Source organism: Linepithema humile, chromosome 7 (genome assembly GCF_040581485.1).
Source record: "Linepithema humile isolate Giens D197 chromosome 7, Lhum_UNIL_v1.0, whole genome shotgun sequence".
Classification (NCBI taxonomy): domain Eukaryota; kingdom Metazoa; phylum Arthropoda; class Insecta; order Hymenoptera; family Formicidae; genus Linepithema; species Linepithema humile.
The window spans coordinates 19,503,956-19,529,679 of NC_090134.1; the positions used below are offsets into that span (position 1 = coordinate 19,503,956).

At 44.1% G+C, this 25,724-nt stretch overlaps 1 protein-coding gene across 8 annotated transcripts in view; it reads right to left on the reverse strand.

Moving 5' to 3' along the window:
- Positions 1 to 25,724, reverse strand: part of Ten-a (tenascin accessory) — a 482,645-nt gene that overhangs the window by 34,460 nt on the left and 422,461 nt on the right. For all 8 annotated transcript variants that reach the window (XM_012360546.2, XM_067358589.1, XM_067358590.1 and 5 more), the window contains one exon: positions 1,292 to 1,569. In XM_012360546.2, the coding sequence (XP_012215969.1) occupies positions 1,292 to 1,569 (278 nt within the window). The remainder of the gene's footprint in view (positions 1 to 1,291; positions 1,570 to 25,724) is intronic.

Here is a 25,724-nt window from a genome sequence, read left to right on the forward strand (position 1 = left end):
AGATGTGATAATAATTATCTAATAAAATGTAAATTGATTTTATTAAATGCGGAAGCAGAATACGTTCGTAAAAAAATTTATTTACGTATATTTTTTCATTATACAAAGATTCTTCTTTGATATGCTCACAGCTAAAACATCGTGGAAATAATTCTTTCAGTGCAGTTATTCCGCAGGTCTATAACGGCCCAGCAACATCCCTTTGTAACAAACGTTCAGCGTAGCGCAAAATAAAATGGGCTCGCGTGTTTTATAATCCAAAAGTGCTTCTGTCGCAAAGAAACGTAGCATTTAAATGTCAACCATAAAATAATGCTGGCGCAGCAATTTTATATGTACTGTTATTGCTAGAAAAATATCAATGTATCGTATGTACACGGCGCGTTTTGTGAATGCACATAGCATAGCATATACATACAATGCAAAATATTTCAGACAGTTTATTCTCCCTCGAAATTAATTGACCCTTTTGTATCTCTTTTTGTTAATTTCGTGCTTTGTTCACTTGGCTATTTTTTGTTCATTAAATTTTAAATATGCCACCTAAACTGTATGTTTGCATATAACAATTTTTATTTCGACATATCAAAGCTGCTTTCACGAACATTTCGTTTACTACTTACTTTGTTCTTTTTTTTTATAAATGCAGCAAAAATATGAATCGCGCCTACTGATATTTGCGAGTCTCATTTAGTTATAATTTGCATGTTAGCGCGAAATTCGTCATGCCTTCACGCGGAATGTTATGGTGTCAGTTATATGTATAATCCCCCTCTGCGTATAGGGATTAGCATGGTGCAGTAATGCCGACGTTCCGATGGATTTTAGCATTAGGTGGGTTGGGTTAGTCGTAACCAGATTTGCAAGTTAATAATGAATTATTGTACCGTGAATTTCGGGTCAGCCAGAAATAGAATTGCGTGGACTATCCGGCGGTGTGTGTTACGACTCGGACGTGCGCTGTGGGACTAATAAAAACGGCTCATTCAAATTTGCACCGGAGCAAATATTATTTATGAAATGGCAGCATTAAATAGTCCTCCGCCGTCGTATATTACAAATACAAATTTGACTATATCTTTAGACGGTTTACACCTGATCTCGCGTTAATTTCATCAAATATTTAATGTTTGTTCAAAATTATATTCACTTTGTGGCCCTTTAATTTAATTTCATTTCACTTAATTATCATATATACACAGAGATGTAAACGGAATTATGCATGACGATCGAGCTTTCGGCTGGATTTTATTCTCAGCGGCGCATTAACGTGACAATAATGTTTACTTACCAGCGAAGTATGCCAGCATCGCCGTTAGCGCCACGGCCACGAGGATCAAGGCGATCGAGAAGCATTTCCAGGAGCACCTGTGCTGACAACGTTTATCGATGTGAAAGCGCGACGGCGAATACGGGGAGTAGTGCGGCACGGCTGCGGCGCGAAGTGGAAAACCCGGCATCACCATGGCTTGGCCCTGTGCGCCTACCGTGGCGGTACCGCCATTTCCGGCGCCGCCTAAACCGCCGCCCAGAGAACCCACCGTCACTTGCTGTTGCGGTGGCGGAAGCCTGAAACAATCAGAAATAATCGATGTTAGGGTACTGCCTGAGATGTAGCGGTGGAAGTTACGTTACAAAGTCGCACGATTACGCGTCATGTAAACGTATGTGTATGCGCGAGAGTATATGTGTGTGTGTGTGTGTGTGTGCCTAAAATCATATTACTCAAGAGTTTCCTCTCGACGATTCGGTCGACGCATTAATAACTGCGAATCGTATGCTTAGCTGCGATGACAAATTGTGCGTGCGATTGCGAGCGACTGCGAATCCAAACGGAGTCGACATCGATTAGTATTTCCCATGTATCTCGCTTACCGCTGATTATTAGTTAAATTCATGCCGATAGTCATCGGCGTATCAGAGTGTCAGGTAATAAATGGGCGGGTTGACTGCACGTACTCCGAGCGATCGCTTGATCCGCTCCGTAGGCGATACGTACCGGCGATAAATCGACGACCGGTATCTGTTTTGTGCACGTGTGCCAGCAGAGGCGACAGACGCGGCGGTCGCCGAGGTACATGAACCGGAGAGCATCGACGATGTACGTCCGGGGATGCAGATAACGCCAGCTTATAAAAGATGCAGATGCCGCCATTAAGCGCGATACGGAGGAGGCCGCGTGTGCGTGCGATCGCCGCGTATCGGTGTACGAAAACCCGCGGGCTTTCGGAAAATGACGTACGCAGGGGTGACAAGGTTAAGGCCCTGTCCCGTCGGACCCGTGTCAAGGATTTTATTTTCATCATCGACGGCATTTATCTTCGTCCCTCCATCGAGAGGCCGGGATAAGCGTCGGTCGGGACCGGTCGGATGAAAGGGCAACGTCGAAACAGGGATTTAATATGGTGCCCGGAATAAATATAGTTTTCCGATAATCATGCGGACTCATGAATAGCATTATGTACGCGCCATAATGTACGGCTCGCTCTCCGCCGCGACTGAAATCCCGTAAGAATAACTCGATTGACAGTACGTCTGGTAGGGGCAAGAGAAGGGCGAAAAAGGGGAGCACTAAAGCCACCAGAAAAAGGAAACAAGCGGAAACTTAACAATGCACCGCGGCGCCAATATTGGATTTTTCTCTTAAAAATTCACGTTGTATAAAACCCGAGCGCGGTGTTCGGCTGGCCAAATCGAATAGTTACGAAATCTTTTTCAAATTGGTTTTACACGGCTTCGATAAGGAATCAGGGAAGTCAGCAGATTGTCGGACTTAATCCCGGACTTGATCGTCTTAAAATAACTGATCGTCTTAAATTTTGCTTTTACGAGATATAAGTAAAATCATTTAAAATGGTTTAAAGAAAAGTATGTATTTTGAGAAGATAATCATCAAGCATATTTTTGTTTTTAATAACGTTTAAACAATCCAGAAATAAATTTTCTCCTCTTATCTGGCAGAATCAGAACCGACTCGTTAAAAATATTTATTTATATTACAACTTCAACAAAAATATGAGAATTTTTTCAACTGTATACGATAAATTTCGTTTTTAAAAAAATATTTAATCCAGGCGTTCTTTTATAGTTTGCATTGTGTTATTACTACAGAAAAATAGTCACATCGCATAAAAATGTTGAATCTCACAAAAGAAAATTTTAGATATAAGTTAAGAGAGATATTTTGCACACAGAATTTTAGAGACGAGCGTCATCTTTTCCTTTGAAGGAATCGTTGAGATGTGTCGTGTGCCTCGCGCAATTTATAAGTTGCTTAACAAACTCAATCCGACAAATACCATAAATAATCGCGCTTAGACCCCGGCGCTTCGTGATCCTATAAACGTCCGCTCATATTTTCCGGAGCAGGAAGCAATCAGACACGACGTGAAAAAATATCACTGGCAGAAGTCCCAACGTTTCTTACAAGGCAGCGCAAGAAAAAAAAGAAGATACGCGAGAGACGGAATCCCGCGCAATAAATATTACTTTTTCCTCGGGATCATTAACTTAGGAACACAGCCCGCAGCGTAAAATTAATTTACTAAAAGTATCGGCGTGCTCGGCGTCCGACAAAAATTGTAAAGGAAAAAGCTTAATGGCAAAATAATGGGGATTTTTTTAAAGACTGGAGGATAGCCAAGGATAGTCTTATTTGATCTCTGAATCATCCGGCAGAAGATCAGCGAACACATTTCAAAAATAATTCAATTACCGTCAAAAGAGTATGATTTAATAAAGATATATAGCTGCAAAATATAACATAGAATGTTCCAAAATCCTTTTATCTGCGTGCTCATCGATTGATTTAGAAAGAAATTTTTGAGAAATTTGATATTAACGCGAAATCAATATTTATACATAAAATATAATATGTTTTTGCATTGTTAATATTAATAATTTGCCGAAGTTTACATATTTTCCACTGTATTATCGATTACCGGATCAAATTAGTTTGTCAACATTGTTTTTCTCTCGTTATGCATCAATTAACACTCGCGATTAATTTACGATGCTTCGCGATTACTTCCGCATTGCCTGACTTCCTGAATTGGAGTTGTGAAAGTTTTTCCTGGGAAATAAATAAATCTAGCTCCCTGGCTCCACTAAGAGCCTCCGGACAGATGTACGGCGCTCCGGCCGGGACAACCGGATTCTTGATTGCACGTAACAGACAAATGAAGCGAGGGGAGTGGCTGAAAACAAGATGAACGAGGGAAAAGGAAAGACAGCAAAGCCGGGGATGCGCTGCGAAAGAACGGAGTAAGCAGCAATTCGGCGTGTTCACGCCGCGGCCCCTCTCTCTAAACCGGATTAATCCATTTGTGCGAGTAAATCGGTTAGCTGGAATTGGGTTATATTTCCTAATCGATACGATGGATTAAGTTACCGGTCGGTTCGTCTTATAGCGCATTCGTCATGACTGTGTGTGCTGCATGTGCTCTTTCTTCGCTTAATTATCGCGAGGAGAACCGTGAGACAAATTCGGACGAAGCTTTCGGCAAGATTGCGGCATTACCGCAACTGTATCAGATTCGAATAATATTGACGAATCCTTTATCTATATTCGCAATTCAAAAGAAAACACTGCTACGCGTGTGATATCAACGGAGTTAATATATTTCTTCAATCCAATTTTTAGTCTGCCATATAAATTTGCAAAATTCCACGCGACTGCTTCGGATCGAGTGTATTGCAAATTTCCGAATGTTCCCGTTGATTCGAACGGTTTGCGATTTTTCTCTGACAGCTTAATCTAACTCAGGGATATAAGCGCAAAGCTAAAGAAGTTGTAACGGCACGACTTGTCGAAGGGAAGTTCGAAAACGTGCGGATGCTCTCTTAACCAATGTAAAAGTGGGTCGAGGAGTGCCGAGTTTGATCGTCAGCGACCTCGGCGGATTACGCAGTCCTCGTCGCTACAAAGTTCGGACGTCCCTGATCTAAGTTAAGTCGTAGTCCAGTCACGAAAGGACCCCACACTGTCACTTTAAGCAGGTAGCTGCTCCGGTTAGGCGACAGTGGTTGGTGGGCATGAATCGTATGAACGTGTACAAAACACCTCCACCGATTAAATCAATTGGACGGCTGTCTGATATATTGGAACTTAAAGAGGTAATTGCGAGCGGCGTTGCTGCCACATATTGAGTTGAGTGTCGTCTGAGTGGAAGATTGGACTGTTTCAGCTGCGCGAGCTGACGATAGCATCGAGCGTGTGATCCAATTATGATGTAACGCATGTTCCATCGCAGGAACGATTGGCAGCGACGAGTGCCACTGTGAAAAAGGCTACCCCGTGTCGCGAGTCATTCGTTAGGGTTCAAACAGAAGCGACAGGGGTGGTCCGTTCGATCGGAAAATTACAAGACGCGCGTTAAAGTCGGCGATGTTAAATATTGAGCAAATATCCACGAACGCTGGTCTCCCATTTAATCTCGTATTATGAACTTAATAGAATGCAGCGTACATCCTTCACGATTATCTATTTTTAATCCCGCTTGAATCTTTTACCTCTTGGAATATTCAATTTTAATCTCTTTGGAAGTTTAATAATAAAACGCTAATTCGCAGATAAAATATTTATCCTTACACTTCCGCCATTACCTCCATAGATTCTTCTTCGTCTGATAATAAATTCACTACAACATTTTTAATATCCATCATACTCGGTTCCTGTTGTAAATCTCTCTTGTTTGAAATTAAACTAGCGTATCTAACATCTGAAGTGAGATACCTATCCTGTAGCGACGTCAGTCCCCCAGCCACTAGAAAGCATAATGTGCCGCTCCGGGGAAGACGTGGGGGAGGCGTGAAAAATCTCCGAGGCTACTGATACTCGATCGTTTGTCAAGAGCGACGCTTATCTGCGATCTTTCTCGAGATCGCATCGCGCAGACGAACGCATCTTAGGTATGACGATTGTCGCGTCGTGGAATGCTACGTAGCCCCTCGCAGAAGGTACACATAAGAAGAATCCTAATAAAAATCTGACACTCCGGTCCGCGCGCGGATACGGCCAAGCGCGTTTCAAAGGGAAGATAAGGTGACAGAGAGACACAAGGTAATACGATGCGCCACCGTTGAAATTGAATCCGGCTCTGAGATGAAAAATTACGATCGTTGCTAACACGTCCGGCGAATAATGAAGTCTGCTCTCGCGCCATTGTTCCGCGAGGGCATGTCGGCGCATAGCTGTGCGTTGAGCCGCGCCTTCCGACAGCCTCTGCCGCCTCTGCCTTCTCGCCGTTAGCGCGACGCTTCTAATTATTAATTTCGGCCTTTTAATATTAATTAGACCCGCGCGGCGCCGTACAAGCGTGCGCGCGCGCGCGCGCGCTTCGCGCCATAATAGAACGGCGTGATTACGCCGAGATTATAATTTTAATCGCTCGATTACCGCGCCGAAAGAGAGAGAGAGAGAGAGAGAGCATCGTCTCGCGTCTGACTCGCAAATGCGGTGGCGGCGGCGCAGCGCTCTTGTGTACGTTCCTCCGGCGCACGGTAATAATAGGTGCGATACCACTGAATATTCAGAGAGACGCGCGCCTATGCCGCGAAGACTCCGCGGTATTACGATTTTAAGACTACAAGACGCCTCGTAAACTCTACGCGCTCGTCGCGGAGCTTTACATCTATTATCCTTAGCTAAACTTCGGCGTTTGCGTGCGCAATGTCTGGATATTAATTTCACGCCATCGCGGGGAATAAAATATTTTCACAAAGTGCGCATCGCGAGTTGTTTTCCTGTAAACAGTAACTCGGATTGTTCCTGATTCGTAAATTTTCGTGTGCACGAAGAAAAATCGATAACTGTGCCACTAATAAATGGGATGAAGAAGATGGGGGAAGATTGTGAACTTAACTACAAGTTGCTTCATAAGTTTGCATTCTCAAAATCTTCCGAACAAACTGGATCCCCCCTTCGCATATTTTTATACATCATGTACAAACTAGCTGCAAGCTCAAGTAATACCTCCGCAAGAAGTTATCAGATTGCTCCGAGCGAAATTTATGTCGCAATATCATTTTTGAGGATTTTCTCATATTTCGCATAAAGCTACCGTAAGCCTGAGTAATATCGTGAAATGAAATCTCCGTGAATGTTTCCCGCGCGGCGAAACTGATATGGTTATACGTCTATCCGTGCGCGTACGCGCGCATATAATATCATTATATCAAATTGATTATAATCATCAGAACAGCAAGTGTTCTCTCGCGCGTTCTCTCGAGGTAAAATGACGATAGCGGAATCTTGAAATTAAAAGTGTTTTCCTGCAAATCCCGCGAGTTCGTAAAGGAGTTTACGATCTAACGTGCCCACCGTCGTATGAACTATCGCTGTTATCGCGCGATAACAGTCGTCGCAGACTCGGGTGCCGTGCGAACGATCGGTAAGAATGGCGGTGTTAATGGTCGCGGTTCTAAACGAGCGCGCGGCTTCGCGCGCATTGCGACCGCCTACGAGCACGGCGGCGGATAACGCGCGCACCGGAGCTAATGTCAGTCGTAACGTTATAAAACGTGACACCGGGGGCAGCTGCCTACACCCCAACCCGGTAATACAATCCCGTGTAAATCCTGTGCCTCCTCTTCTTCAGCGGCCGTGCACCAACCAGTTTTCGTGGTTTATTGCCATCCGGCGTTGTGTTAAAAGGATGCCAGCTGTGCGCGTGAGGGAGAATGAGGGGCGCGCGTTTGCAGAAATCGGAGTCCGCAGTGATTCCGCGATAAGAGATGAGATTCGCGAGCTCCGATAACGCACTGTTTCCTGCGCGCGCGCGCGCTCTCGCTCGGATTGCTTTATTGCTTGTAAAAGCCTCGCGGCCGCACGGAAATTATGTGCGCTCGTTTAGAGCTTCAAAGCGCAAAGAGACGATTCTTTCAAGTTTTATCGATGATTAATGTGTATTTAATATAATTTATAAACACACACAATAATTATATTGTACATAATAATGTGTAAAATATTTTTTATCTTTCTATTTTCAATAGTGTTTTTCATAGGAAGTCTCGAAATCACTTTGCGTCTGAAATTTCAGTATTCATCAAGTATTTTAATTCGTTACTGCGTGCCGCACGCACGCAGGAAACCGTATCGACTTTTGCGAGGCGAAATAATTCCGCGCGTTGAGTTTCGAGCAATTAAACGTCGCGATAGAATCTTATGCGCAAAAACGATGATTATTCAATCCGATTAACGAGCAAGCTCGCGATTAGCAGCGCAATGACAAAATCGTAAGTTATCATCAGTTATTCACAACTTTATACTTATACTTTTGCATCATAAATTTAAATTAACATATAATCAAGATTAATTCCTCCATTTGGTTGAACCGAAATTCCTCTGTATTTTTATTCCTCGATCGCGGCAGATAGATACCTCCTGCCGAAAATTTTCCTCGGACACGTTCTATTTTATCGTAGACGAAATCCGAGGTCGACGACTCGTCGCGCTGCATAATTCCGCGATAAAGATTCCCCCTCGCCGCGAGTATCATCGACCGCGCGCCGCCGGTTTGTTCGGAGGCAAGTATGTTTTCCCTCGGATTATATTTTCACCGCGTAGCATCATTCCCTCGCAATCATTTTGCAAAAGAGATTTACGCAAATAAAAGAATAAATATAATTTTTACAGTTGTCTCGTGTTCTTTCGGTATCACTTCTTGCCATGTGTCTCATTCTCGACTTCTAGTTGGGCCGCTGCCATCGATTCGCCGGCTCCGCGACATTCGGCCATTTTTCTTGCGACACGAGCTACTTTATCGCAGACGAGGTCCGAATTCGACGATTCATCGTATCGCATAATTCCGCGATAAAGATTCCCCCGTATCGCATCCGCCGCGAGTATCACCGACGGCACGCCGCCGCGCCGGATAATTTCAAGTGGCGACTCTATGTTTTTCCCGCGTTATCTTTATACGGCGATGCATTAGCCTCAAAATCACTTCCCGGAGCAGCTTCTTCGCGACTGCGACCAAGACTGCGAATCTCGCCGGGCATCACTCCGTGCCGAGCTTCCGCGAGATAAAATCGTGCGGGACGTGAGAGGAATTCTCCCGGCCTCTTGCAGGCGCGGCGCGGCGTATTCGAAGCGAAAATCCAATCTTTCCCGAGCCATTCCGGTGCCCACGCCTCGATAAGGGATGTCATCTCTGTTTCCCTCTTCCTTTTCTCCCACTCCGCCGAATTTCTCTCTTTATCTACGAATTTCCGTGTCAATAGTTCGTCGATTTCTCTATAAAATCGCTATACCGAACGCTAAAGACTTTCTAATAAGAAATCGGGAAATAATATACGCCGTTATCTGGTTCGTACAACTCTATGTTTCAGCAGAACCAATCGCTTTTCAAATAAAACTGCAATAATTCCGCAAAAGAAAAGTCTATGTCTTGGAAAATCTCTAAATATCGCGTTACAATGCGTTTCCTGTTCTTTGGCGCCGAAACGTATCGCAAAAGGAAGCCCGACGTGATCCTGTCTCGCGTGGTACAAAGGCGGGGCAGGGTTTTTACATTCTTTAACGAGTTCGCCAGTTTGAAGTTTGTTTCTGTCGAGCGGCTCTCCTCGAGTGAAACTCGATCGGCGCAATCTTTACCGGCGCAATTACCTCGGATCACGCGTCAAAGGTATCGTGCTTTTCCGTACTTTCTCCTATGTGTGCTCGTAGACAAATTTACGTATTCGGAATTGTAAATTGCAATAGAAATAAAAGAAAATTAAACTTGTTTTTTGAAGCAAATGTTGCACGAGTTGGGCGAATATTTTCTTCAAGACGCAAACCATAAATCCTCGGTTCCGAGATGCAACTTCTGTCAGAAGCGCACGCATCGTTCAAACAAAATGCGAACGATGCCCGCGCGAGTATATCGTCACCAATACGCATGCATCAATACTGCAGCCACGTACGTGGACGCATGAAAAGTTCCCGGTGAGAAAAATACAGTACGTGCCCGCCGCGATCCATGTGGCGGCGTGCTAGGGCGATTGTGCGTCCCTTATTCCGCTTCTTTATTGCGAGCGATCAGAATTGAATAATGCAGTGGACGCGAGCCGGCGGAAGCGGTTCTGCATCGAGGAGCAAAAGCTCTGAACACCATCTTTCCGTACATACGGAGAAGAGATATACGCATATGTATATATATATGTAGCCGCCAGACGTATGTATAAAGTGCCCAAGAATTCAGGTATATACCAGAGGCGGAGATTTGTTCCCGGACGTATATGTGAAAGATACGATGCATATTCTTCTCGCACAACGCAATGGTTGTCCGATGCGTCGAAAATATCGACTTCCGAACGAAATTAACCTTTGACATCTCGCGCGAGAGGAACGAACGCAATTGCTCGCGCGGCGTATTCGAGGCGCCACGATTTTCGCCACTATTAGTTTTCACGTCACGTTATGAAATTTTTTTTTTTTTTTTTTTCAAAGTGGAAATAGTCAATAATAATTACTGAAATATTTCATTTTTCTCGATTTCATATCGACGGGGATTGATACTCGCAACGTTTCATTTCCCCATACGAACTTCATCCATCCAGCTGTGAAATATACTCCACAATCCACAATCCACATCCCTCAAATATCATCGATTCGGCAAATCGCCAAATTCATCGTGCAACTACCAAGCGTGCAATTTGCAGACATTAATGAAATTGTTTCCTATATGCATCCGGAATCATTATTTTGAGATTCGATTTCGGGGATTAAAATCACGTACTGACAAATTCATTTTAAATAATGCATTTTAAAATGCGGATATGATTTGTATCATTTAACGCTATGTAATAGAATGTAAAATATAAAAGTATTAATATACATTTCATAATCATCGAATTTTAAAACCGTATTATTTTGAACAAAGCTTAATATTTTTGTTCCGGGTTTCACGAATTTCCATCCAGACCCTAATTACGCGCAGAATTTGCGCTATTTATTTGATTGAAAATAAAAGAGACTGTTGAAAGAAAGTAAGTAAAGAATTTTTGTAGCGTAAATTTCAAAGTGCATAAATAGTAAGATCCAAAGTTCTATGCAAATGTTATGAAACACCCATACTACAATGCGAAGCTCCCTTTCCCTTGGCAAGTTCTTTTACGAAAATATACTGTTAGAAAAGATTAAAAATAAAGCTAAACATGTCGTGAGTGCTAGTTGCGAGATTAAGTTAATATAAATGTAGTGTACTATTCCTTGCGCTAGAAAACTTTCAAGTTTTCCCATTATGACAAACTCTGTTGATTTAGCAGCAACGGTTCGCGCGAAACGTGACAAAGGGCATGCCGCGCACATTTTTATCATTCTTGCGCTGTCACATATAAAAGGCAGTCATATTCAAAATCAGAATTCGCATATAACGCATATCTTGCGTGCACTCAGTTGTACACGAATGTGATATGTGAGACAATTATTTCAATCCTTTTGTAACGCCAGGGATAAAATCACAGTTGAGAAAAATATTGCAGGCTATTTTACATAATGTAAAAACGGAACAGAGTATAATTGAAACTTCAGCGCAGAGAGAAAGAATTGGAAAAGCTTAATCCTTTCCCGGTCAGATCTGTTGAAAGAATATGCAGTTTATCCGACCAAAAGGATGAACGATTGATATCGAGATATACGCAACAAATTATTGTTTCTGCGATGATGGGAAAGTTAGCTCGCACAACTGGCTGCGTTAACGAATTAAATCAACAACGTCAAGAATTTACTAATGTAATATTCATCGAGGGTTATTCTCGCAGGGAAGTTTATCTAACAGCTAAGAAAAATAATCCAATGGAGTGTATCACCGCCGCAGGCGAAGTTTCCTTCCGAAACGAGCTTCCTCGAAAACTTACTTCGATGGTTATCGCGTAGGGGGGGGCGCGGTGCGGTATGCGTATTAGCGGCGTATCCCTTAAAAATGGCTCTCGGCCTTTATGGATCCCATCAGACGGTAACGACCGCTTCGGCTTCCGAGTCGAAGCACGTTTCGTGACTGTCGTTCGCGACACAAGTTGTGTCACACAAGCGGTTCGGCGGTTCGGCGATTCGGCGGTGCGGTGAGAGAGAAAGATGATTGGTCGTGTCGGGGGGGAGAAGAAGACGGCCGGGAGCAGTCCTTGTGTGCGGAAGCCATTATTGCGAGACGCGGATGGACGATATCCGGGCGGAGGAGGCAATGTAGAGCACGTGGCGAGAGGAGCGGAGGCTCGAACGACGACGGCAATGCCAGCTGCGTGATCGCGCGCGCAGGCAACCCTCCTCCTTTTCGCGCGAACTTCTCTCGCGAACGGAACTTCTACGCGCGAGGAATCGAAAGGGTGTGCGACTTGGAGGGGGGTTGGAGAGGTTTCGTCGAGGATGGATGTATCATCTTCACGACTCTTCGCAAACTTTGGCAACATTCGATCATCCTCGCCCCGTCGATCCCGCCCCTCTCACCGCCACCGTTGTCGGCGGCGATGAACCGCCTGTCGCATCCCTAACAGTGTGAGCCGACGTGGAGTCGCGCCAGGGCCAAAGAAGAAAGCCGCGAACCGACGCGAAGATGAGGGGGAGAATATTACACCACGTGTGCCGGTAATAAGACCGCGCACGTGACGATAATGCAAAAATGCTCTCTCAGTTTCCCCGTCCCGCTCCCCTGCCTTGTTTCCCCTCTTCCACATTGTTTTTTTCTTGTCGTCTCACAGCGAGACTTCGCCTCCTTCTGCCCGCCTCGTTTTCATAGTTCGGATCGTTGGTGTTTTCTGCACTCAGGCGATTAACTTTCATGCGTCCCTTGCGACATTCGATTAAATTGGATCCTTCCTTTATATTTTTCTTTTTTTTTTTTTTTTTTTTATTTACTTATTGGATTCTGTCGAGTCTAAGTAGATACGGGAGATGAATAGAGTTTAAGCAAGCTCTTGAATATTTACATCGTCAAGATTAAGTTGTAATGAGAAAGCGGAGACGCTCTCGGAGAAAAATTAAAAAAGTGCCAGAGAATTATTAAATTATTATTATTGTTTGAATAAATAGCACGATTAAGTCCTGAAATAATATCGTCATTTAATCCTCTAGGGTTAATTTTCTATGTGGAAATTACATAATTATCCCGCGGAATATTCGATCACGCACCTCTCGCATAATTTGATTGCATAAATATATAGATATAACGATAGATTAAACTGCACACAATTTAATTTCAAATATAATAATCGGGTATGCATGTTGTCCTGCCGCCTAGAAAGCTTATATTTGGCTTTGAGGTTGCTCTTTAAATCATATTTCGTGCTCGCTCCATCCACATTTACAAAGAGAAACATCTGTCAAAAATATATTACACGCAACGCTTTTCCGAGAAATTTTTATTTAGCAAAATGTTTTGTAGCTCAAAATGTAATTTTTTAATGAGACAATTATATGAACATTTTTTCATGCAAGATGCGATATTTATTTTTTATTTTCACATTTCTCATTTAAGAGAACAATTTTACGGATTGATTTTCTCGAGGAAAATTGGGTTGACGAATATCTCGCGAGCGAAGGACTTCTCCGACGCCTATCCATAATACCGTGCACGTGAGAAACCTCCCATAAACGTTTCTTCTGCTACGGTTGACCACCCCATTGATTCCGAAATCGACGTCGTCGGTCAAGCGTCGAGGCAGAAACGAAGGAAAGTGGAAAACAAAGCACGGAGCGTACCATTTGATATTTTTAGTTAGGCCACAACGGCGGCGTCGTCCGCTGCCGCTTCATTCTCATCCACCCTCTCTCCGGCTTTTTGTCCTCGTGCCGTGTCTTTTCGCTCCACGAGAAGGCGGGACTCAATTTCATCTTAGCCGAGAGAAAGAGTGCGCGAAGGAGAGAAAGCCGGAGCGCCGGGTCGTGGCGTAATGAAGAAAAATCTTAGGAGGATATTGCAGATAGCGGCGGTGGGGACCGGGACATTTCCACATACGTAGACGTAACGACTTTCGGCTCGGATGGGCCTGGGGTAAAGTCGAAGGGCAGCGAGCCGTGTCTCGTTGTGGCGTGTCATTATTCTGAGTGCGACACGCCTGTAGAAATGAGACGCGCGGCGCCGAGACAACTGCAAGACAAAGAAGGGAGAAGACGCTCGGAAAACACAGTCGTCCTTCCTCTAACGATGATGATAACGCCGTGTTAGGGCGACGGCAGCCAGGTTTCCGATGAGATTCGCTCACGCCATTTGCGAACGGTGATCGACACACCGCCGTGGATCGTTACCTTCCGCGTAACACTGATGGGAATGATTTTTCGTCGATCGCATTCGATGGTGCGAAGAAGATACGCGATGCGAAAGGACTAGAGCGAATGGAAAACAATTTGCTTTTCCTCCCACTATATATTCCAAAATAAATGCGTTGGAAGAGTATTGTTTCTTCATCGATTGATTCACTCGATATATTGAGGACACGGTGCAATCAGACATGCAATTGTAATCAGACAGCCGTCTATGTGGTTACGACATGACAAATATCTCTAACAAGCGCATCTTCAGCGTCGCATTATTATCGCGATCGTCGTTTCCGCTCCTATTTGCTCAACGTGCGTTCAATGTTGACTTGAGTACAATCTCATAAATGTCGTTTGAAGGAACTTGCGAACAATATTAGTGCAGTGTGCGAGCGGCGAAATATACCGTGCTCTTCAAGTGGGTGCTTCGTCATTCTAGCAGTCCATCGCTCGACATGAAGCATGTCCCGTCAATCAAACCGATGTGATAATAATAATAATTTGTCCCTTGCCAAGAATTTGCTCACACTGAATGCATAGTCGGCAGGATTTTAGACGTTGCGCGAGCAAGGATAATAAAATTCCGCTACATTTAGTCGCTATTTAATTGATTCTCACGTCTGAAATCTTCAATATTAAAAAATTGGTTTCTACAGAAGAGAATTATTAAAGAATATGGATACAATCGCGACGGTTATTATTACAATCGCATTTGTGTAATTAATGAATGTGTATATAGTGTACACGACAGAGAATTGCGCCGAAGAATAATTAATAAATATTATTTAACGAGATCGAGAACGTTATTAATTAATAAATTAATGAATAAATATGTAACGCCGGCGCGGTGATAGTATTGTGACAAAACGTAATTAATAACTGTCGCTTAGTGAAATACGAAGTGTAGGTATGTAATTTAACGAGTGTCTGCTGTAATCATACTTTTTGTTAGAGGTTGTTATTCGCAATAACACGGAAAGAGCGTTTATTGTTATTCTTCAGACAGGTGTTACACTCTTTCTTTTGCATAATTAATCACGCCTTCTCCAACACTGAAAGTTTTACTAGATAGCTCGTTAAAGCGTTTCTCATTTTTCACCGTCGCATATACTTGTTTATTGATATGTATTACCAGCAGCGACGCGGAGAAACTTATTTTACAAATCTGCTAGATATTATAATCGTCGCTTCATTTTTCACACTACATGACATTTATCTCAGTGACTATTCGTATTTATTTTTTGTTTTATAAAAAAAAAAGTCGCGGTAGTTAAAAATATTCCAGAGACGCTACACCAAAATCGATCAACTCGAGTAACTTGTAAGAAATGATCACTTCACGTCGTTCATATAAATTAAGTTTGCTCAGGCCGACCCCGAGTTCTGGTAATTAACGCTTCCCGCATCGCGCCCATCTATCGTGCGGAACGCCTTTACTCTTCAGGTGTCCCGGAAAGGCCCGACCTCCGACCCCCTACGACAACCTTAGCCGGGCAAATCTAATTTCGAGGGTTGCGATTGTCCGTTGCATTATATATGTTCTGTCTGCGGGGTCGTTCCCTCGGTCGACGGCGGTCACCGAGGCTCGGCAGGGATCACGCGAACCCTCTCGTCCTTTTCCGCACCGCGCGCTTGAAGAACGAACGAGAATAGTAAATTCCGTAGCTCGCGCACTCTCGGCTCACACTTCGTAGCGCGGCTAAACACAGCTTTCGTTTTAACGCCCGTATTTTTAGGCGAGAGTTGTTTTCAGTTTAGCGCATTGCGCAGTTGCTCTATTACTCTATTTATAACCGAACAACTTTGTTAAGAGCGCCACGTGTTTCTCTCTGTTGCCGGAAGGGACGTGCGCTTCATGATAATTCAAAGGCTGAAATGCCAGTCATTACTCAACTTGTTAGGCCTGTCGAGCACCGCTGACAATACACACGGGAATATCTAATTGCCGTTTCTTCTAAATGCCTCCCGGAGTGCTCAATAAAGTGGCAATAATAGCTTCTCGACCAAAATAATTGCGACAATGTTTTTCTTCATATATTTCCAAAGATACCTAACTCCTATAATTGTCGTCATACGTCATTTAATTAGATAACGATTATCCGATAAACTAGGAAAATTCCAGCTCCAAATACTTGGAACTTTTAAACTTCAAAATAATATTCATAATGCAAAGAATAGAGTGCGAAGATTTTCTCACTGACAGCGCGACATTTAGTTAAAAATTCCCGAATTATTCATTCAAAATATGAAAGACTTAAAAAAAGCCAAAATTTAATTTTATATTTGTGCATATTTTAGCGAGATAAAATATGCTGCAATTTAAAAAAATTATTCAATTACCTTCTATCTTTGCATTTTTATAACGTTCATTATTGTGCTTATTTCATTGAGAAAACGTCATTCTTATATCTAGCTGACTTTCCGAAGAATGAGATGCCACGCGTATCTCCCAACGTTTGGACTGAACATACGCACGCCTCTTCTATTTACTACCACTCTCGACTGTATCGGCGCGTAAGATTTATGGTGCCCGCGAACTCCGTTCGATCTGTTGCAAATCTATCCACGGGCGATATTTTATACGAGCGCGTGTACTTTACGGCTTCCCTGAAACTTATCCTGGATGGCACGGTATAAGCTTCTTCTATCCCGGCACGGAATTCCGCGAGGCTGAGGGAGGAAAATAATGAACGACGTTTCGCGCGCGCGCACCCAGAGAGATTCGTAGCTAAATATTTCCAAGAGAAAGAGACAGAGAGAAAGAGGAGCGCGCCGTCTCGACTCGGTGCTCAGGTTATTAATGCCGTTATGAATGTTGAATAGCACCGTGAAACGTTAAGTACACACGTTTCCGACTTCGGTGAATTGTCTTAGTGTTGCTTGTGAAAGGCGGCGAAAATAGATTTTAATAATAAGCGAGCCGAGAAACGATATTCGCAGCTGATATTGCGACAAATAACATGGAACGGCGATAATTTATTAAGCGAATTCATGACAACGGTGTATTTATTTTACCTTTAACCTATGACTTTCTCATTTTTCCTTTTGCTTCTGACATTTCGATTTCTCTCTACCCTTTCGCGTTGTAGATAAATTTACATTTTATTCTAACTTAGCTCCTCTCACACACACACATAAAATTCTCGCTTAAAATCATCCGGTTGTCTTAAATGTCCCTTTGCTCTATTGGCCAGCTAAATATAGCTTCGCCTTTAGTGATCCCTATTTTAGATAAATCAAACTTCTGATCTCGACTGAGAACGAGAATTTGATTTAAAATTAAGCGAGCAACGTTGACGTTGTAATCCGTCATCGATCCCGGGAGAAATATTCGCGATTTCGAGAATACCGCCGACGTGGCTTGCTTACGCATCCTGTCCGAAGTAATACGAGGCGCACGGGTGCACGCCGGCGATGTGCGAGAGAACCGGGCGAGGGCGGAGGGCATTGGCGCTCCTCCTGGGCGGAAGCACTATTTCAACGTAATTGTCGTTTCATCGTTCCCTCTCGTCCGTGCAGTGCCGTATCTAAGCCGCGGACGCGCCGGAGATTCCGCTTTCACGTGTATACACACGTATACACGCGAGCGATATTAATGCCCAGTTATGTCTGCTGTGCCGGGTAGACACACCTAACCAGTGGTGAAATTAACTTTAAGCTCGGCTGGCCGCGCGGTTCGGCAATTTCGCCGGAAAATGATCGAGCGGCACTCTCTCTTCTCTCTCTCTCTCTCTCTCTCACTCTCGACGCGGTGCATCCACCCACATCCGGCGTGTGTCACTTCCCCTATTAAGTTAGACCTAATTCTTGACAGGCCGCGCTTCCGCGTTTAATATGAAATCGGGTATGCCCCTCCATTCATTATCATCAATTACGCATGCGATTAACAGCTGATTTGTTTTATATAATCTTGTATCATTAAAAATAATAAATTCTTTTATATTGTAACGTCGATTGGAATAGTGCAGCGCATGTATACATATAAAACAAATAAAACAATTTTTTATTAGAGATAAATTTTACCTTATTAATGAGAAGATCGCGAGAAAGATATTTAATAAAAAATATCATACTTTTATTTAATGGCTAAAGTATTCGACAAAACAAGTCTGCTGCGTAATTGCATGGCACGGCATTGCTGAGACTTTCGTTCATTAGGAAATAAATTGTGTAAAATTGCGGAACATCGTCCTCGGAAATCTCGCGCTCGCACAGTCTTCGTGCGCCCGTAATTCGGCGTGCACGGTAATTATCGAGCAGAATCTCCTTACGGCGCACGACACGGCGCCGCTTAATCGATTCAAAAGCGGGACCGGGGCGGCACGTCGCGCCGCGCCTAAAAGGCATTTCGCAGGGTAGGTCGGCCGGACGCGGCGATACAAATCGATCGCCGCAGCGTACAAACGACAACGACGGCGATATCGACAAATTGGTGGGCCGGGCGCGCGGACGGATATATTCCGTAGAGTTTGTTAGTCCCTCGCGCCCAATCTGTCACGCATCGCCGCGAGACGATCTTTCTCTCTCCCTCTCTCTTTCTCTCTCTTGTCCTCTTTGCGTGTGTGCAAGTCTTCGAGGTTTATGTACACGTATATGTATACCTATGTACACACGCCTTACCTACATCACTTTCGTCTACCTACCTATCTACCTTGCTCCCATTCTCGCGTCGCTCTTCACCCCTTCCGCTCACCTCACCCTTGCTCGTTCCGTAACTTCTTCCTCGATTCCTACATTTCCCCTTCCTTCTCTCCCCCACCCATCCGAAAACCGGTTGCCGTATTTATTTCAAGTCGGGTTCGGAGGGTAACACCAAAGTGGAGGAAGCGCCGACAAGAAAAACACAAGGAGTTGGGTGGAGCGAGGGAAAAACGAAGGCTCTTTCTTCCTCCCCCGATGAATAAGGGAGCTCTCTCCGATTCGGCACATGAAAGGGGAAACGGACGCGTGTAGGTGCTAAATCGAAAAGAGAGAGGCCGACGATGGGCGAGGACACGTGGAAGGAAGAAAAAGCGGGCAATAGAAAGCGAAGATGAACGCACTTTATCTCGTACCTGTGTGCTCCCTCTAATTAAGGCGAGCTAACTTATCGGCTCGCCGCGCGAAGATAGTCTTGCGGAAGTTAATTGGAGCTAATTTTCTTGCGTCGGTGATTCGTTCTTTCGAATGTTTGCAAGATTGTTGAACTTTTTAGAGAGAAATAGAGAAATAGAATTTTCAAATTATCATAAAGAAGCTATTCTTTTTGGCAATAAATTTACAATAATATATTGTGCGTAGCAGCCATTTTATTTCTGCGCATTAAGGACGCTGTAGATAAAAATCCATGTTAAAATCGAGCGTGGGAGACACGTATACCCCAAAGACTTAACGGATAACGCATCAAAGGATGCCTAAAGACGACGGCGTACGCGCGCCGTGATGCGTAGCTTACGACCGGCGATAGACGTTTAGATAACGATCTCAATTTGCGCTGCGCAAGGATGAATAGTGGATTAGCCAAGTGTCTAATTACAATCTCAATGGAGATCCCGTCTCGCGATAAAGGCCGACGTTCGGCGCGCCCGTCGCGTCGTCGATTCTCGCGCGGGATGAGACGGCGCGAGACGAGACGAGCGGACGGTGAAAAAGTCTGGGGCACGAGAAGGCAACCTAATTAAGTCTGTGAGATGTCTCGCTGAGATCTCGCTGATGAAGACGTTTGTCCGACGCGCTTCGGGCGCGGAACTTTCGGCTGATTTCACAGAAAAGGAAAACGAGGGAGCAAGCGAGCGAGCGAATAAGCGCGCGTTCGTCGCGTTATTTACGCTACCCTTTTTGCATCCACGCGACAATTTTCCCACTCTGTTTGCGAATACTCTTTGAGAAAAGGATGAGAAAAAGAGAAAGAGAGAGAAAGGAAGTTCAAAACTTGGGCGGAAATATGATGCGGGCGCGTCAGGCGGACAAGCGGAGCGAATGGAATAGTTCCGAGCGAATTATCGTAATAGTCGCGCCTCGAAAAGCGACTTTTAATTCCGCATACGGGCGGACTCTGTCACCAGGCGGAATTTATCTCGTTTTATACCCGGCGCGCGCGGTCCGGGGAGTCTTACGGTGAAACGTGATAAAAATGTCTGTTCGCGCGTCAGAGGTTGCTCGAAAAACTAAAAACTTTCATCCGCAATCTCGTTGCATTTGTCATTGCATTTTCCGCACTGTAATTACAACGTTTGAATCTCTATTTTTATAAATAAACCATCAAGCGGAAACGATTCAATACAAAATAGTAAAAATAAAACTTGCATATAAATTAAGAAAAACGAGGCCAATAGAATTTTATAACATCACATACTTAAAATTAAAAATAAACAAACTATTTTTGTATAGCGAGATGGATGGAACTGAAAGCAATTTCCCCAAAGTGTATTATAAGCGCGTTATTCGTATAAATCTTTTCGATGAACGTAAATCCGCTTTTTGTGTCTTGAGGGTTTCGTGCTTTGAAGAAGAAAGCGTACACATCTTGATACGAGCAAAAGGACAGTCCATCTCGAAGAAGGACAAGTCGACCGCTGCATCTCGGTAGATAACAAGGAGACACGCCGATCATTCGTAAAGCTGTCAGTCGGGCGATATATCAGTATCCTTTTTACTCGTTACCGTGACGCACCCTCCTTCCAGCCACTCGAGCACCGACGACGACGACGACGACGACGACGACGACGACGACGACGACGACGACTACCAGGCGAGAAGAAAGCTCGGTGACATTTTCCCCGGTGGAAGTATACACACAGGGCATTCAGTAATTGATGATACAAAAAATATTGACTTGTCGCAGACTGTATCTGTTTGTAAAAGTAATGTTTCCCCGAAAATAACTTCGGAGATTTATCAAATTTTTATAATCGAGGCTCGCTAGACATATAACAATCATTTTCCAATCTGCAAAAATAATTGTTGGCAATTTAAATAGCTGCGGGGATAACAAAACAGAGCTGTTGGCGAGAAGAACTAGTTACCGCGTTGCAGATGAACCCACTTTATGACGAGGAATCATTCATTTTCCGGTTGTCCCGTCTATCACGAAACGCTCCGCGTACACTCAAGTGGCGTATAGGTGGGCGCTGAGCGGCAATATGGAGGGGCTTGGGTGGGCTACCGCACGGTCGTTAGTTAGCGAGCATTCATCATCGTATTGTTATCGTTAGCCACGGCCTTCGCAGTTATTCGAGCCGCCCTTCGGAGATCACAATGCGACCAGATGCAGCGCGGCGTGGCGCGCGGCGGGCAGACACGCCAATAGGTTTCCTTCTTTGTGCACGATATTGGGCTGATACACGCCGGCGGTGCTTCCCTCTCTCTCTCCCTTTCCCTTTGCGTCGGCTCAGTGTATAGGCCAAAGGGATACTCGAGCGTAAAAACGTTGCGCTATGCTCGCGCGCGCGCGCACACGCCACGCCAGCGCAGTTACCGAAGTTACAAAGCAACACCCTTGATAGGGTCAGCATGTTACAACGATCGAAGGGTCTTCTTCCGGAGGTGGTGGAGATGTGGCGAAAAATAGGGCACCCTGACGTTAATTCTTTAAGGCACTGAGCCGAATACACGTCCTTAAAAATAGCTCGGATAAATATAATATATCCGGGCCACCATATTTCGTATCGCGCTTTCATCGTTGTTCGCGCACTTGAGGTATATAGTTGAGAACGTAAAGAACGGCTTTGACGAGAGAGAGAGAGAAAGGCAAAAGCCTCGATGTTGTGCATGGCGCTCGATAATAGGCACAAAGCGCTTTCGTGCACACGGAATTCGTGAATAATATTTGCCGAAGCGGATACACCGTGTATCCTCTTCTTCGCTCCTCCGATTCGTTAATAATTCGCTCGTCCACGCTTTTCTTTAAAGTCCTCGAGTCGGGTAAGAATGCCGAATGAAGCTGACGAACTCGAGCCGTTAAGCCGCGTTACGTATGCAACCTGTTCAGGACTGATTCAACTTGTCGGAAGTTAGTCTGGGTTTTCCGAAGGGGATACCGCGGGGGGCGGCGACGGGCGAAGATGGTGGTTCGAGGAACGCGGAGGAACGCACAGCGACGCAGCGAGACGGGGAAACGCGGTGCTTCGTTGCGGCGAAGCCGTGCGGAGAGAATGAAGGAGAGATCGGAGGGTCTCGAACGTTTCAAAAGAAACTTCCTTATTTCCAGAGAAAATAAATATTTGACCTGCGAGAGAGCGCACCGGCGCAGCGACGGCGGCGCGGAGACTTCGTTGAATGGTTTCTTTCATTCTTAACGAGCACAACCGACTGTGCGCTTTGGGACACACCGGCGTCGTTATAACGCGGCCCCGGCAATTAATTCGACTCCCGTGACATTAGGTTTAACCTTTCGGAAAAAGAACTCTGTAGCGCGTAATGCTGTGGATTTCTTGCAATCTCCAGCCACCGCGGGTCCCCGTGGAAATAGAAGCCCCGACTTGTACATACACACCGTGCCCGGTATATAGGCAGCGAAATAAGGACAAATATAAACAGGAGGGTGCGTGGAAACAGATTCCGCTGAGAATGCGGAACAAATTTCGCGGAGATTGGAAGTATCTCGTTTGTTCGGTGTATAGGAACGTACTACAAAAGTACAAATATCTCCCTTTGCGCAATGTACAATCGCGAGGTCTTTTATCCGTTATTTTTTTTATCCATTCCAGCTTATTTTAGCTGCTCAATACAGCAAGGCTAACCTTTACAAGAGCTCTCGTTCAATCATATTCTTTTCAACACACACGCATTACTTTATTCACCACGCATTAACGACATTCTAAAATTAATTAATATAGAGTCGAAGATATGTTTTTCGAAAAATTTTGTTTCCTCAAAAATATTTACAGTTTCATGTTCCTTTCTTTCAAGTAAAAGTTGTTCAGAGTGAAAAAAGTTTTTCAGTCTTCCAAAAATTAATGAGATGTGTAATTCTACATTTAATATTCGAGAAACTCGGTTGATATTCAGTATATATTAAGATTGTACAAGTATTTCGTGAAAATATTTATTCGATTTCCTCGCTACGACTTCGTCGATGTTTCTCGCGTGATGTACCGATTTCCCAACTGGGCTTTAAGTATGTCGACTGGCGAGGATCGTTCCCAAAGTCCTCGGACGGATCGACCTACTTCGGAAAGTAATACTTGCAGGTAATAGTAGACCTTATCTGTGTAACGACATTTTCTCAACAGACAAGAAGAGATTCCCTCTTACGGAGTGTAATCAGTATAGCAAATAGATCTGACTTATCAATCGTCGCAAAAATTGCAGTTGCTTTTCAACTTGATGAGTATCGCATTTATATTACATTATTGACCCGTTAAAATTCTACAGTTAATAAACTATCTATACGAATATATAACTATATATATATATATACGTATTAGTTTTTCATTAAAATCGTAGAGTGTAAAATGCGAAATTCAATGTAATTTGGAAACTAATTTTCATTAGAGAAGTATATTTCTGAGGCATTCAATTACGCGCGGTGCCGTGTTACATAATTATGAAATGTTACCCTACCTCGGAACTGGTTCACAGTTAGCGGTGAATTTTGCGTCGTCGCAAATACAACTATAGAGGTGAGTGTGGGTGAAGGCGGACTACAACGAGCAAACTAGAAACAAAGATATTATCAGACATACGTCATCATCTTTCTCCAGGCACGCGATAGCGCGCGCATACGTCCCAGAAGCATTTGTGCTCGCACTTGTGGAAGGCAAGGCGTACTGACCTCAATTTTGCACATATGCATTGCGTCGCATCTGCACATATTCCGTTCTGTTTCGCTGGTCAGAGACATATACGTCGTCGCGCAGGCGATATTTTTCGTTCGTATTATTTCCGTTTATGGTCTCGACGATTGCGACTTGCCCTCAAATCCGATCTAGCGGGCAACGAGGAGGAGTTCACAAACAGAATCTGAGATTCTTCGAGATTTGTATACCGAGCGCTTGGAGGGAAAGTAAAGAAGATCTTGATTCCCGGTTATCCCCGCGTTTGTCAATTTATCCCGCGCAAATTTGCCATCATTTTTGTACGTGTTGCCGATTAAATTTGGTCAGAAAAATTTTCGAAGAATAAATTTTTAAATATCACTTGAATATAGCGCCATTTGAGAATAACGTTCTATATTACCCCACGGCTGCTTCCTCCATAATTCATACAAAACGAGCCATAATGTCTGACTTTAATTGCGTGTTTAATATTCATCCGGCCGTTGTCCAGCAGCAAGTTTCTTCATTTCGCCAACCACATATCAATTTTCGAAGACCCGGCTCGTGATAACATTCCGCACTGTACGCGAGATCTTCTCGGGAGTTTCCGGAACTTTCGAGAATCGAATGGAACGGTCGCTGTCAATCCTGGGTGGATTTTGGCGTCTGGCTGTCGTCAATACCCCGCGGGCGGTCGTGTGCGTGCGAGAGCGGCGCCACATCGATGTACACAGTGGCACGGCAGTTTCTATGGGATCTAATCGACGAAGTTGTAATTACTTCGTCGAGGAGTGAGCGAGAGAGAAAGAGAGAGAGAGAGAGAGGAGGGGGAAGAGAGAAATAGAAAGAGAGAGGGAAAGGTAGAGGGGAAGAGTGAGAGAAAAGGACTCGCCGGAGTTTTATTTTATCGGGGAGTGATGGAGATATCGACAGATGTAATGCCACCTCTCAGACTGTCTCTCCGCTAGTGCAACGTCTCACCATCGCTCGCTTTTCTCTGCTTCTCTCTTTCGTGGTCTCTTCGCCCCCGCCGAACTACCCGGCAAACGATCTCTACGAGCGTGATTACCGAACACCTTGGAAATCCATTACTTTATATCAGTTTTTCCTTAAAGGGTTCGCCGCCGTCGCCGTCGATTCCTTAGAAACTCCTTGCGAGATCCTTCTCTCGGAGCGGTCGAGCTTTTATTCGCGCGTCCTCGAGGGTGTTATCTGCTCGAATACCTCTCTATGCTTTGGTTCTCTCGATCTTTGCAAGGACGTCGCTCCGCTCAGTCGTCGCGCCATTCGGCTCTTTGCGAAGTGATAAGCCGCTTTTTCTCGCGCAAATAGTTCGCCGTTTGCCGATCGGTTGGAATCTGTCTGGCGCCGTGTTAAATGTGCCGTGGACTTGTCAGTATTGGCGAAATATTAAAGAACAGAGTCATCGCTAAATTATCGGTAGACATTGAATCATGCAGAAATGTCGCGACGAATAATTTATTTTTTGAAGAATGTATATTTAACAAAATACCGCATCGGGAGAGACGCTTTAATATTCTTATTATTGAATCTCGAATCATTATCAATCATAAGGAATTATTATAGATATTAATTGCCAATTTGTAAACAGATATATTCTGCGTAATGTTTTCCTTCTGTTGCCACGCAAATTATTTCAGAAACGTGCTTCTCATATGCTTGTACCAATTCAAGAGCCGAGTTAGAAGATTGGAAGGATTAATCTTTTCGCGTAAGGATATTAAGTTGTCTGG